The sequence below is a fragment of the Drosophila navojoa genome, chromosome 3 (genome assembly GCF_054131105.1).
Source record: "Drosophila navojoa isolate 15081-1374.11 chromosome 3, UAZ_NAV_1.0, whole genome shotgun sequence".
NCBI classification, from domain to species: domain Eukaryota; kingdom Metazoa; phylum Arthropoda; class Insecta; order Diptera; family Drosophilidae; genus Drosophila; species Drosophila navojoa.
The window spans coordinates 27,222,180-27,236,668 of NC_142891.1; the positions used below are offsets into that span (position 1 = coordinate 27,222,180).

General features: G+C 37.5%; 2 protein-coding genes across 3 annotated transcripts; one reads left to right on the forward strand and one right to left on the reverse strand.

Annotated features, from left to right (window-relative positions):
- The first annotated feature begins 3,105 nt into the window (after positions 1-3,105).
- RluA-2 (RluA pseudouridine synthase 2) lies at positions 3,106-8,200 on the forward strand. Its single transcript, XM_030384171.2, has 9 exons — positions 3,106-3,668; positions 5,936-6,110; positions 6,172-6,394; positions 6,462-6,549; positions 6,642-6,862; positions 7,122-7,312; positions 7,377-7,627; positions 7,692-7,847; positions 7,905-8,200. The coding sequence occupies exons 1-9, from the start codon at positions 3,426-3,428 to the stop codon at positions 7,995-7,997; spliced, it is 1,641 nt and encodes a 546-aa protein (XP_030240031.1). The 5' UTR covers positions 3,106-3,425; the 3' UTR covers positions 7,998-8,200.
- LManII (Lysosomal alpha-mannosidase II) lies at positions 8,077-13,212 on the reverse strand. 2 transcript variants are annotated; one of them, XM_089257015.1, is made up of 10 exons: positions 12,966-13,212; positions 11,715-12,085; positions 11,442-11,652; positions 11,236-11,367; positions 10,725-10,858; positions 10,002-10,633; positions 9,719-9,939; positions 9,249-9,660; positions 8,752-9,191; positions 8,077-8,691 (listed from the first exon to the last, which is right to left on the reverse strand). In XM_089257015.1, exons 1-10 carry the CDS (start codon positions 13,089-13,091, stop codon positions 8,128-8,130), a joined length of 3,243 nt encoding a protein of 1,080 aa, XP_089113141.1. In that variant the 5' UTR covers positions 13,092-13,212; the 3' UTR covers positions 8,077-8,127. The 2 variants fall into 2 exon arrangements, with proteins under 2 accessions (XP_089113141.1, XP_089113140.1); XM_089257014.1 differs by lacking the exon at positions 10,725-10,858 and adding an exon at positions 10,985-11,118 and having other exon boundaries at positions 12,966-13,211.
- Between the last annotated feature and the right edge of the window lie 1,277 nt (positions 13,213-14,489).

A 14,489-nucleotide genomic window follows, 5' to 3' on the forward strand; every position in this document is an offset into this window, starting at 1 on the left:
ATATTGAAGCAAAGATTATCAACTGCAAAAAATTGTCTGAGGTAAGGGAGAACATTTATTATCTATTATCTATTAGATTTTTATCCTAACATGTTCAGTCTAGCTAACAACATTTCTCAATAAAAATTTACATTTAAAGCAAACGAAAATTATCCTATACCATAATTTTCGCATAATCCAATTTAAAACATTACAATAATTTATAAAAAAATAAGAACTGAATTATATTGATGTTTTTTTTTTTTTTTTTTTTCAATTGGCATTTCTCATCAACATGATTTTTGTTGTTTTTTTTATGTTTGATATAAGAGTTAATATAAATTCCCAGCCTAATATCATAAATAAGAATTTTCTTGACATATTTTAACATCTTAATATATATATAAAAATTTAAACAGATACACGTGCTCTTATGTGACTACCTATTCACTCATTATAAATACATACAGATATATATATATATATATATATATATACATATGTATATATAGGTATATACATATATATGTATGTATCAATGTTGAATTTTGATGAAACTTTCATATTGTTACGTGAAACAAAAGAAAAATTTTTTTGGCTTAGGCCCAAAAAAAATTAAATTCCTCTTGATTTAGTTGCACAGGGCAAAGTCATTTACGTGCGGGATATTCTACGAGATATTTAAACATTCTTACTACATAAACAAACAGATATGTACAATGTATATGGTGGATATATTATATAAATATACTTTGCGGTAGACAGATATTTCTATAAATTAGGATTTCTATGCTCATTTAATGTTGCTCTACCGTGACGGAAGAACTTTGTAAGAATGTTATATAGAAAATATTTAATATAGTATTGCAAAAATTTTGTTGGTTTATAAAATAATAAAAATTTTTATAATATATATATACTAAATCTATACCTTAAGCTAATGCTGAAAGCCCATTAAAAACGCAACAAAACGCGAAAGGGTGCAATGTACCCAAGGGGTACATTTATCACTGAAATTTAGTTGAATTGGGATTGAATTTTAAAAATTAAACTTTTTCATTTTAAATTAATCATACATATTTATGCGTATCCTTCAAATGATTTGCTCATGGTCATTTTACATATAAGCCATAAGATTACTTGAAAATACCAATTCTTATTTGTCATTAGAAATACAATATTATTTCAAAAATATCTTTTAATGTGAACCTGTTGTTTGTATGTTTTTATAATTACAAAAAAAATAAGTATATATGATATATAAGATTTTTGTATTTATATGTATATATATTTATAATACATAATAAATATATATATATAAATACATAAATCTTATGATATAATATGATATTTACATATTTGTTATAAAATATATAATTTGATGTAAACAATTTTGTTCCGTTATTATTGTTTTTATTATAGCTTGTATTATAAATTGGAATATTTCGTAGAATCCAAAGTTATTCTTTCTATTTTGCATGGATAATATAAACAAATTAATTCAATTATATTTCATATTATATTTTATTTCAATTTAATTAAATTATAATATTCTTTACCAAATCGATGTTTGTCGAGCAAATAGCTGTGCATGTTTGTTTCTCTTCTTGGTTTGTTATATTTAATTTGTTGTTTATATAGCGCAGCTCAGTTCAGTTCAGCTCCGCATACAAGTTGGGGTTATATTGCTCTACATTCATGCATAGTAATTATATTGCAATTATTTTTATTGTCGTTTCGAAACTGGTCAGAGGGTCAGAGTGGGTTGACCTTCGTTAAGGTTGACATTGAAATCTTTGTTAAAATTCCTTTTGATTAAACAGGTTAAAGGTGCGCATAAAGCTCGCTTCTTGTTTACCTCCATTAATTGTTGTGGTTTAGCAAGTTTTCCAGTTTTTAACTATAAGAAAACGATTTACGCTTTACGTTTAACGATTCACGTTTGGCATTTTTTTGCTCATAACTTTGGAATATTAATTTTCGCGATGCTCTGATGTAATCGAAACAAGAGACGGGGTATATGTCCACCTAGATTGTAGCCGAAAATATAAAACTATCGTGTATATATGGAGTAAAATAGCCCAACTAGGAGCGCGACCATTGCATGTCCGACTGCGTGACTAGTTTAACACACCTGCACTCTCCAAAAAAGAGTTCCCCTCTCGCTCTCTTGGTGGCTCTCTGTCTCTTTTTCTCTCTGTCCTAGTGTTAAAAGAACGTTCTCCTTGAAAAGCACTCGGTCACGAAACAAACTACATACAACATCCTTCTGTAAACCCACAACTCAGGCTAAGGCGACCAAAAAAAGGCTTGCCCCTTATTTAGGGCAACATTTAATGGCCACTGGCCATAAGGCTCTTGGTCTTGGCTAACCAGAAGGGTGGGGGTATGCGTGCGTGTGTGTGTGTGGGGGTGTGCGTGTATATGAGAGTAAAAGTTGGCATTTGCTGCTGCCGACGAAGAAAGTGATTAAATCAGCACGATATTTTGTAGGTGTGCGCACTCACCGATTACATTTTTTTATTCCAAGTGTATGTGTGTTTGTGTGTTAGATTTATGTATGTATGTAGTGGAAATTGACTTTTCGCCTGGACAAAAAGCTAGAAATGACGACATCACGCTTCCTCATCAAACGAAAAAAAACTATATAAACTGTAAAACCTACCCAGCTATTCCACTGCGTGTTTACAAACAATATTGTGTGTGGAAGCTTATATACAAATGTATATACAAAATATATGTACATATATAAAAACATGTATGTTTATATAAAAATGATATATGTTCATATGCCTAAAGGTGTGTTCCGCAAAATTTGCATGCATACTCAGAGCGGCTAATATTATTAATATTTAATCATATTAAATGTGTCTAATTATTTTTTTAAATATTCCAAAATATTGAAAAATTTTAATTATAATATACAGTAAGATATTTATTATATTTAATTATTTTTCTTATGCTTTAACTTAATTTTAGTTATTCCTGGACTCGTCGTTATCATAATTAAATGAATTACTGAATTGATATACCCCATATAAATTGTTTGTTTACAAAGTGTTCAAATTGAACTGAATGAACAAATGAACCAAATTGCGCTGGTTCGATTAGTCAAATGGCGCGTGCAGCAAAAATAATCGAACCAGTAAGGTCGCGCTCGTTGTTGTGTATTTTATAAGGCAAAATTATATCTTACGGACTTCATGAAGTATTTGCGTTACGCTGATAATACATTTCGCCTGGCAAGTGATCAATGCATGGTGTCTAAAATAGTGCTTCATAAATACCCTTAAATTGCATCAGTTTATGCATTCGTTTTGCTAGCGCACACGTGTTGATGGTTTTGTTTTTGTTTTCAGTGCATTAATTTGTGCATTTCGAGGCGCTTGTTAAAAGCACAACATCAAGTTAAGAAATCAAAAAACACATTTTTGTGTTGGCAAACAATGACATTGCCCAAGACTCTGCGCCATGTGCAAACCCAGCACGGCGATGCCTCTGTTGATGTGGAAAACATATTTCTGTTTAGCGCCAACTTACACACCACCGGCGTTGCTTCCACGAGTGAAGCTGAATTAGCCGCTGAATTGGGCGCTGAATCTGTTGCCCCTATTGCTACCAAGTCTCAGGAGATCAAACCTACCGATGGTGTGTGGACCTACGAAGCGAGTGAAGATTGCGGCAGCCAAGTAAGCGCAAATTATTTAGCTTTTAGTTTTATATTATGGTAATAGGTTAATCACTAAGTCAATCTTTTGTGATGAAGAGTCGTCATTGACATATGCTTCCATTTCCATTCAATTGATCGAATATAATAGTGTTTACTTTATAGATTAAATTGAACTAAATTGTGATAAGAAATATAGTATTCAGAGTATCTCATGGATGGTATATAATAAACTGTGAATAAAATTGATGCAATCGAGCGTTTGAAAAACTACATCTGCCTAGTTTTATATTATATTATTATATAGTTATGGTATGGTAATACCATAATAGATGTTTAGGTTTTTTGTTAAGTTTTTGATTAATAGTCCCGATATAGGTAAATAGAGAGAATTATAGAGTTCAAATACTTCCGAATTTTATGAATCTGATTTTTTGCAGGATTAAAGTAATCTGACATACATACATATGTTATTGAAATGCAAAACTTCGCTTGCTTGAAATTATGCAATAGACAGTCAAGTCTTCGCATTTGTCAGCCTTAAAGTTAAGTTGATTTAAGTTCATAATTAGGCCGCTATGTCATGATATACTTCACTTTGTTTGAAGTGCATCTGGGTAGGACGGTTAGCATAGTAAATGCAAACAACTTCAGAGACAAACGAGAAGTAACATCAGAGCCAGCTCGAGGGTCATTGTCAATGTGGAGAACAGGAAATACTAATTACAACGGCGCCCTTTTGTAATGCTCTCTATTATAATGCTATTTCAATGCATCTCTATGTTTGTGTAATGTGCTTCAAAGCTCAAACGCGGCGGTCCATTCATCTATACACACATTGTTCACTGACATTCCATATTCGTACTGGCATATTTATGTGCATTCCAGCGCGGATTTAAATTTGTAAAATGGTCGCAAAGCCCATCAATCCGTTTTGAATAACTTATGGCCGTGGGGCGCTTTTGAAGTGGTTGGCACATTTCAGACCGCTTTTTATCAATAATAATCACGTGTAGCTTCGCACTGGCACAGGACAGCATTATCCCTGCCGAGGACCGCTTATTATGTGGCTTATGCTAACCTCCACTAAATAATCCCCGTACTTGGCTTTGTCTTAACCGCAGCAAACATTTTAGCTAGCTTACCTTCGTTTGTCCGTGCTTCGACCGGCCTGCTAGTTGGTTGGTTGGTTGTCTAAGCTGTTTCTCGCTTTACCTTCATATTTTAACCGCGGATTTGGTATAATTATTTCTCATTTGCTTTTCCTTTTTGCTATTTTGTTGAAGGGTGCTTTCGACGCTTCGTGTCGTTTTTCCTACTTGTTTGCTCTGACGAGCAGCGCCTCCTTGTCAAGTTGGCCAACCTGACGCTTCCGCAATTATCAGTGTTGCCTCCTGTTCATACCCTGTGCACCTGTGAATCACGGTGCTATTTGGTTGTAGCAGCAGACATGGTACTTCGAGTTGTGCACCCTCGACCGGGTATCGCCAGCTGATTCCCCCTTAAAAGCTAAATCAGATGTAGGCCAGCGAAAGAGTATCTGTTAGCCGTGATCTTGCAGGTGTTGCAATGTCACCACACGGTATCGTTCAGTCGTGCATTTGTGTCTTTCTGTTATGGCTTGTTTTTAAGTAGGTATCGCTATGCTCCTTAAAAGTAAATTGCTCTAAATGTTTTTGTCTTCCATTATGCGCGCCTATTGTGTCACTTGCATTTAAAGTTTCCACAATACCTATGCATGCATGTCTGTAGCTATGTGTGTATGTGTGTAGGTATGTAATCTCCGTGATGTATGTGGGTTTGTGTCTGATGTATGCACGTCTACGTGCACTGCTCTCTGTGTTAGTGCTATTGAAATAAGGAATGTGTCTCGACATTAAAATAGAGAATGTCAAATGTGCACAAGTATTGGTGTTCTCAACGGCGAAGAGTTTTATTATTCTAGCTTCTTCTTTGTTTTGAATGCAGTTTTTACTCGCTTCCCCGGCAGAGTCCTCCGCGCCCGCGGAACGTCCCCCCTGGGTACGGCAAACGTGATTGTGTCCGCCTTCCTCTAAGATACGAATGCAGACCACTGTTTTATGATGACAATTTGGGTTTGTTACAACCCTCTATTACTTTTCCTGCCGTTAAAAGAGTTTTATTCCCATTTCTTGCTTCTCTCGCACATGCCTAGCGTCTTAGTGTGTCATGCAAGCGCCTTGATCCTGCTTTTCTGCTTTCCTTTGGCTGCGCTTTTAAATACAAAATCTTTGGTTAAATATAAACCATTATTCATTTCCGTTTAAGCTGGCCACGATTGCCGAGGCCTCACTGGAGCAGCTGCCCGAAAAGCGAAAGGCTTCCGATGAAGCAGAGGCCACTGAGCCAAAGAAGCCGAAATTGGAAACTAAGGATCTGAGACTGACACGTCCCGGCTTCAGTGAAGAGCGATATGATGAGACCTCTTATTACATTGAAAATGGTAAGAGTTTGAAATTACACCTCTTTATGGATTGTGGATTGAGTCTTAGTCCTATTTGAAGGCTTGCGAAAGGTTTATCCCTACTCTTTTACCTTCACCACATTCACAAAGGGCCGCTGGGTGGGCGAAAGAATTTTGGATGTATTCTCACGGGAATTCCGTGCCCAGCCTCCGGAGGAGTACAAGCGCAGCATTGAGGCTGGCAATCTGACAGTCAACTACGAGAAGGTGCCGGTTGACTACAGACTAAAGCACAATGATTTGCTAGCTAACACTGTGCACAGGTGAATATATATATATTTATATATCATGTATATGGAATAAATTCAATTTCATCCATCAATAACACAGACATGAAGTGCCAGTTACTGCGCAGCCAATTTCCATAGTGCATATAGACGATGACATTTTAGTTGTGAACAAGCCTGCCTCTATACCAGTAAGTAAATAAATGAAAATATAATATAAATAAATATATATACATATACAGTATTAGTATCATTATTAAATATTTGCTATGAATACATTTAGGTACATCCATGTGGTCGCTACAGACATAATACGGTGATATTTATACTTGCCAAAGAATACAATCTGAAGGATCTGCGTACCATACATCGGTTAGATCGCCTAACCTCCGGCTTACTTTTATTTGGACGCAATTCGGAAAAAGCACGTCAAATGGAGCAGCAGATACGAAATCGACAGGTTGAAAAGGAATACGTTTGCTGTGTGGAAGGTCACTTTCCAGAGTAAGCAATATGTAAAATCCTCTGCGAATCGCCTAGAGGGCTAGCCTATACTCTTCATTTAGTATTAACATTAATAAATTACTATATTGCCATGAGAAGTGAATGTAAATTAAGAGAATGCGAGAATTAAGTGCATGAGTATCGTGTAAGAGGGCGACTTTAAATAATCATCGTTATGTTTAAGATTAGGGAAATATCATTTACAATAATTTGTGTAATAATTAGTATATAAATATATCTTCTGTTTCTGTAATTTTAGTGGTATTGTCGAGTGCAATGAACCTATCCAAGTAGTTAGCTATAAAATTGGAGTCTGTAGAGTCTCAAAGAGGGGCAAGGATTGTAAAACAACATTCAAGAGAATCGCGCAAGCTGGAGATTACAGCATTGTGCAGTGCAAACCGCTGACTGGACGAATGCATCAGATCAGAGTGCATTTACAATATTTGGGTAGGCCGAAATTGTTTGTAATTTTTTTAAAATTAATAATATTTGACAACTAATGTTTATTCAGGCTATCCGATTGTGAACGACCCGTTATATAATCATGAAGTATTTGGCCCATTAAAGGGTCGTGGTGGAGACACTGGGGGAAAATCTGACGATCAATTAATCAGCGACTTAATTTCTATACACAATGCCGAAAATTGGTTGGGTACTGAAAACGAAATTGCAGCTTGTGATACTACGAAAAATCCAGATGTCGCTGCCACCAATACAAATGACGCTAATCAAACTTTAATTAAATCCGCACTTGACTCTAAGGTATTGCTATAGGAATATGTGTGTGATTTGCTGCAGCTGAAAATATGTAATGTCTATATTTTAGGTTACAATATCGACCCAAACTAGTTTTGAACCTGCCGACATGCATTTTGATGCTAGTAAAGTAACTAAAGATCCCCACTGCATCGAGTGTACAATGAACTATCGGGATCCAAACCCAGAGGACCTCGTTATGTACCTGCATGCGTGGAAATATAAAGTAGGCTTGATTATAAAACTACTCAATTCAAATTAATTCCTATCTGTACAATTGCAGGGAGTTGGCTGGGAGTATGAAACTGAACTGCCAAGCTGGGCCTCTGGGGACCAGGAGAATATTACACTTAGTTTAAGAAACAAGCGTTGTTAAATCATTCAGTAATTGTAATTAACAGGATCGTTGCAGAGCATTATATACTGATCTATAATTGTTGCTTTTTTATATGATATTCATTTGCTCTTGATTATTTATTCTGTGCTTTAGAATGTTTTCTACATTTCTATTTTTGCAAATACACGATAAAAGTGCGTATCTCCATTGGGCTAAGCTCTATGAGATACTTATCACGTTCAGATGACGGCATAGATTTGTTTAAATTATCTGAGCCAGATACCTGCGGGCGCTTTCGGTGCATTGTAAAATGTTGTGAGTTGGCACTGCGTTTGATTCGGTTGCTTTCAGCACCTAGCTGTCCAGCTTCAAGGGTTTCCTTTGAGTACCGAGCTTCTAACATTGGCTTCGCTGCAGATAGCAAATGAACAGCCTTTGATGATTTCCTAAATGTGCCATAATTGTTGTATGCCTCATCCTCGGGATCAGGTACAAACTCCATGCGCCGATGTTCGTCTAGCCACGCATTTCCATCCAGCGTTGTTTCTCGTATATTTTCAATATTGAGTGAACCCAGTACATCCTTAATATTGAATTGAACGTATTGCGAATAGCGCGTGCCATCTTTCTTCTCCAGTATATGCTCAAAGCGGACGAGTAGCTCCTTCTCGTGCCAAGGCTCCAAGGAAAGCAAGTGCACATATTTTGGTAGAGCTGCTGAAATGCCACTGTACTGGAATTGTATAATGAGATTGATAATCATCATTATAGTAATTAGGTTAGAGAGACTCACTGTGTTTGTGAATGAGGTGAGCCACTGATCCGAGCTATAGGACACATTGCTGAAAAACTTCCACGAGGGCAGCAAGGTCTCCAGCTGCACTAAACGCTCGATTGCCTTTAGAGAGACCTCGGGACGTTGTAAGGATTTACCCACAAACAAATGGTGCTTGCCTCGCGCAACTAATCCCTCGCCGTATTCAGTTTCGTTCAGGGCCTCCCCCACACCAAATGCATCATCGTGCAGCAACCGACGATGTACCATCAGTTCCAAGACACCATCCTCCAAAGAGCTACCACCCTGAGCTCTGTCTGTCAGAATAGCCATACGCGCGATGTCATCCTCCAAGGCGATTTTCGTTGTCACGGGATAGTAATTGCCGGCAACAGATTCGTGAATCTTAACGTTCCACGTTTCACGATGATTTCGTCGACGTTTTAACATTTCGCGACCTGATGAAGAACAAATTAATTAATATAATAGTATAGAATTTTATACCCATATCTCACCATTTGAATCAGTATAGAATATGCCATCAGACTTAATGTCAGATGTAAAGCGCGATATGACTTCCTTTCCAATATTATCTTCTATGGGAATGGGACCCACCAACCACTCGAACTCTGCATGATTGCTCTGCTTATAGACGCGAACCACTTGGCTTATCCAACTGTTGAACTGTTGATGGACCTCTTGCACTAGTGGACCCTTGTACACTTCTATAGAGACTTTATCTGTGGCGAGGCGTATTTGATTTTTGTCAGGCCGGAAAATATAGGCACCCGACGAACGATTTAAGAACTCTGCATTATTTCCAGTTGCAGCTATGTAGTACAAAAACTCTTGGGAAATCGTGCGCGTCATTCCATCTGCTGTGGCGTAAGCGAGGAATCCATTGGTATCAAATGTTAGCTTAATGTTCTATAAGAAAATTAAGTATTAGCATTAGAATACCAAGAATGCAGAGAAGCATAATTACATTGTTTCCGATAACAGTATAACTAGAAGTTTTCTTTGGCGAAGGCGAAGGTTTGCCACTGATAGGAATCGAATCGGACCTTTCGATATAGTAGGTCTTATATCCCACGGCAGGTAGGTTGGATGCCAAGAAAATAAGTTCATATTGGGCGCTTGAGTTTCTATGGTGAATTTTGGTCACAGCTTTTGGCACAGGCACCACTGTTGTTGGCAGTCTCTTACCTAGAAAAGTATATTCATTGCATGAGGATCGTTTGCTGGTAAGGCTCATACTTGTATCTTACCGGCCGGGTCGATTACAACATACTTGTAATCCGCAACAGGTACTCTTACGTACTCATTGGTCGACTGAGCCAGTGGATTGTACAGCGTCAGTGCAAATCGATTGTTCAGCTCGGATGTGGCACAGCTGCTTATGTTAAGGAGAGTGCACGTCTTGAATTCAAACTTAGTTGGTTGTGGGCTGACTTTATCGGATGAAATAGACAGTTGATTCAACACGGATCTTATGTTAGTCGAGCAAGCACGCAGAGCGACACTCATGCGCTTGGCATAGTCGAGGGCAACCTTTTGCTTCTCCGTTCCTGTGACTGCATCATGGTGCTGCATTATGCCCATGGTCTCTCGCATGAAATTCAAATGCGGATCAAACTCTGCCGAGCGCTTTGGAGCCAATGCGCTTAGCTGCTTGCAAGTCTGCAAGAAGTGATTGCCATCACGCTCGAAGCGCTTCAGAGTGGGCCGCGAGGTGAAGTAGCCCGTCCAATAGGAATGTGGATCGGATGCATACGGAAAGAAATCGTCGCTCTTGGTCGGCCACGAGATGCCAGCATCATGCAGAGACTTAAGATAACACGAAGGCGTGGAGTACAGCAAATTTATATTCGATCCATTTGCTTGTCGCTCATTGGCATACCTGCAGGGAATTTACAAATCTTGTAGTTTGTGTCTACGATTGAACGGGTACGGTTAAGCTTCAAGGTTAAGGAAAGCCCCTCATTACTTACTTAATGAGTTTATCCAGATTTTTATACCACATATCAGCATTCTGGTAATGGAAATCCTCACCCATTGTTATAAGCAAGTTGGGCGTGCGATAACCTTTGGCCATCTTAGTGACAAACTCAAAGAACGAATCGATCTATACACAGAGAGCATTTACTCCAATTACATTTTCATACAAGGAAAAACCCAGGGACAAACAACATGAGGGGCTTTCGTTAACAAACACAATTATGCCAAAAATATGCAGCACATATAATTTTACCGTATTAATTTGTCGAGATTTTTGTAATAAACTTGAGCTGCTTGATAGGTAAAATCTCCGCCCATGGTTATGATGACATTGTTGGTGCGATAATAATTGCTTTGAGCTTTGACATAGTCCAAAAACGTGTCAACCTGATGCAGTATTGGGTAAATCAGTGAGAGGACAAAACACAAGGACAAGTTTCATATGAAAGGATACAGGCTGACAATAAGTACAGTGATCGAGGAAGTCAAGGGACTTGAACTTACGCGCTCCTTCACATTATTGTCGGGACTGTGCTTGCCATCAATGATAGGTTGGTCGGCGCAAAGTATGTCAAAGCAGAAGCCCGACGGTGCTTGGTAATTGTTGTACAAGGCTCCAGTGAAGAGATCTGCTTTGTCATCTACGAATTTCATTAAATAATTGAGTAAATTTATACACGTTTGAAAGGAATAATAATTGATTTTGTTAGCTTGCCCAAGTTTTCGGATCCATGCCAAATCATTTCGGCCTTCTGCGTCATTAGTCGTTCGTCCTTATCTTGGTAGTCCAGTCGACCAAAGAACATGCCATCAAACCCCATCTGGGCAAAGATCGAAGCCATTTCACGGGAATGTCCAAATGGATCAATCTGCCATCCAATACGTGGTCGTCCGCATTGTCCGAACGTATCATTTAATTGCCTGCAAACCATATTAGATTAGCTATGTAGGCAAACAATGCCAATTATACAGATGGACCTCACCGTAATCCCCAAGCAAACTGATCGATTACACTTTGATAGTGAGTGGTAGCCTCATCATTCATGCTCCAAGCTCCTCCTATGAACTCCAGCCTGCCCTCGTTCACCAGCATTTTCACATTGTCCTGCTGCTCTTTCGTCTGTTCCTTCCACCATTTAAAGAAAAACGCCGATTCAACATATATAAATCGTCTGTTTGGATCTCTCAAAAGGGATTCCACCACGGAATCAATAATATACTGCACTCCGGCCTTCTGAATCAGTGTTTCACTTCCATAATAGTATTGATCAACAGTTTTAAGCCATCCAACATCATCGTGGGTGTGTGCGACAAGATGCACATTCAGCATATTGGGTTTCGTTGGATGGCAGCTCTGAAAAAAAGTAAACAGTTCCATTAATAATTTCAACTAGAAAACTGATAAATCATATATGTATGAGCAATATAAAGAATATATATGTATGTGTGCGTAAGTATGTCTTGAAAAACAAACGACTTAATTGGTTACTGTTTATATGTACATATGTATGTATGTATACTTGTATATACTTGACTTTCAGCACCGATAAGGAATTATATTATATAAATAGTATATATACAGTGCCTGAGCTCTGGATGTTATACAACTTAATTTAGCGATAAACCCAATACTTCTAAAAACAATTTGAAATGAATATTAAGATAAAAATATTTGTTAATTTAAGCGTTCTTGGGGTTCTAATATTAAGATATAGGCAGGGTCTACTAAAAAAAGAAAAAAATTAGTCTATCTTTGTATATATCATATTATTCCGTCTAACACTTAGTTATAAAAGTATAATCTTGAATAATGGCTGGCCTCCTGTTGTCATTTCTGATTTTCGATTATGTATCTTTCTATGATCAGCTGATTTTGATGCACCGCTCGAAAATCAACAAATTCAAAAAAAAACTGTGACCTGTAGCAAATGCAAAGAAAAACTGGTACGTTCGCTTTTTTTGTTTTTTGTTTGCATTTTCAACACATTGATTCGTACCACTGGTACACTAGTTGTGTTTGTACTCTATAGCTATTTTATAACACAATAATATACAATATATTAAATAGAAAATATATGTATATTCTATTCTTGAGCAGAATAGAAAGCATGTACAAGTGAGTATGTTTGCATGTTTATCAATCATCCGCTTTTCAACATTAATGCTAATGAAAAATGCACAGTGATGATCAGTGAAGAATACACAATAGGGAAAATATGTATATAAAGACTTACTGTATAGCCGCACTCCGCGGCTGCATCCAATTTCGGCTCACTTCTGATATTCCTGGTCTCCACATGATGCACAATGAAGCTACTTAAATAAATGATTGCAAGACAACCACCGAATTTGTGCAACATTGCAATTCAATTAGCTATTGCTAACTAAATTGTTTAATATAAAGAAACCTACGAATGTGAGTTCGGTGTATATTTAAGCTGATAAGAAAATGTAATTATAATGTATGTATATGTATACCGAGTGGTTCTTCAATATTCCCGCTCGGTGATCTCGTCACGTTCAACCGACCGCAACGCCAACACAAAGCACACTGAGCTGCTTAAGATTGCAGGCCTACGCAGAGAGCCTAGAGAGAGAGAGTGATCACATACGCAAAGAACACTGAGCCGCTTAGGTTCTTCTCCAATGAAAGTACACACACAAATGCAGCGGTTATGGGAGAGCACACAAATTATGCATTTGAGCCTGGGAGAATGCCTACTATTGACTCTTGCGTAGGTAGCCAGTGAGCAGAAGTGGCGTCACAAAATGTTCTCAACTCAAAACAACGTTAAGTACACTTGAGTGACATTTGTGACGTGGCTGGACTCAAACTTATTTTAAATGGCAAACCTGCAACAGAGCTCATGCTTTTCGGAGAACACACTCTACTGCATATGAAAGTGTGTATTGTGATTCTGCTGCTATATTTTCTCTCTACAGTCGGGCTCACCGTTATCAGTATTAGTTTATTCTCTCGCAATTTCTCTTTTGGACAACAAGGTGAATTGCAAGAATTGAAGAAATGCGGAATAAATTGTAATCGTTGTCTCAATTTGGACTTGGACTTGAATTTAGAGCACAACCAGTCTTAAGTGGAATATTAAGTAGTTCGTATATAGAATAAATTATATGATCCGATTAAATAGTATTGTACTCCAGCTGATAGCAACAGCGACGCCACTTGATATTTACAATGTTTGAGTAGATACATACATATTTACATATTTACATACATATGCACATTACATTATTGTGTTGAGTTATATACATATGTATGTATTTATAATCAATAAACAAGGCTAATTGTTGTATGTATGTAGCAGCAATTGCCAAAGAAAGCGAAAATTAAGAGTTCCTCCGGTGAGACAGCTGATGATGAACTTCATGAACCCTGCAAAGAGTGGGTACTCCAATCACTCTATGCTTCTTTTGTGCACATGTATGTATGTACATACAAATAAGACATGCATATGCGCGCGCTCTGCTAACTGTGCCGTTGACGCAGCGACTCCACTTCGACTGCAATATGCGCTGTTGTTGAATAAGTTATCAATAGGTGGGCTACTCATACATCTACATATGTATGTATGTATGCATGTACATATGTATGTTTGTACATATTTTCCAAAACACAAGTCTTTATTATTGCTTATAGACGCGGACCTCTTGGCTTATCAAACTATTAAACTCCTGAAGCACCTCTTGCCCTAGTTAACCCTTGTACACCTCTATAGAGACTTCATCTGTGGCGAAGC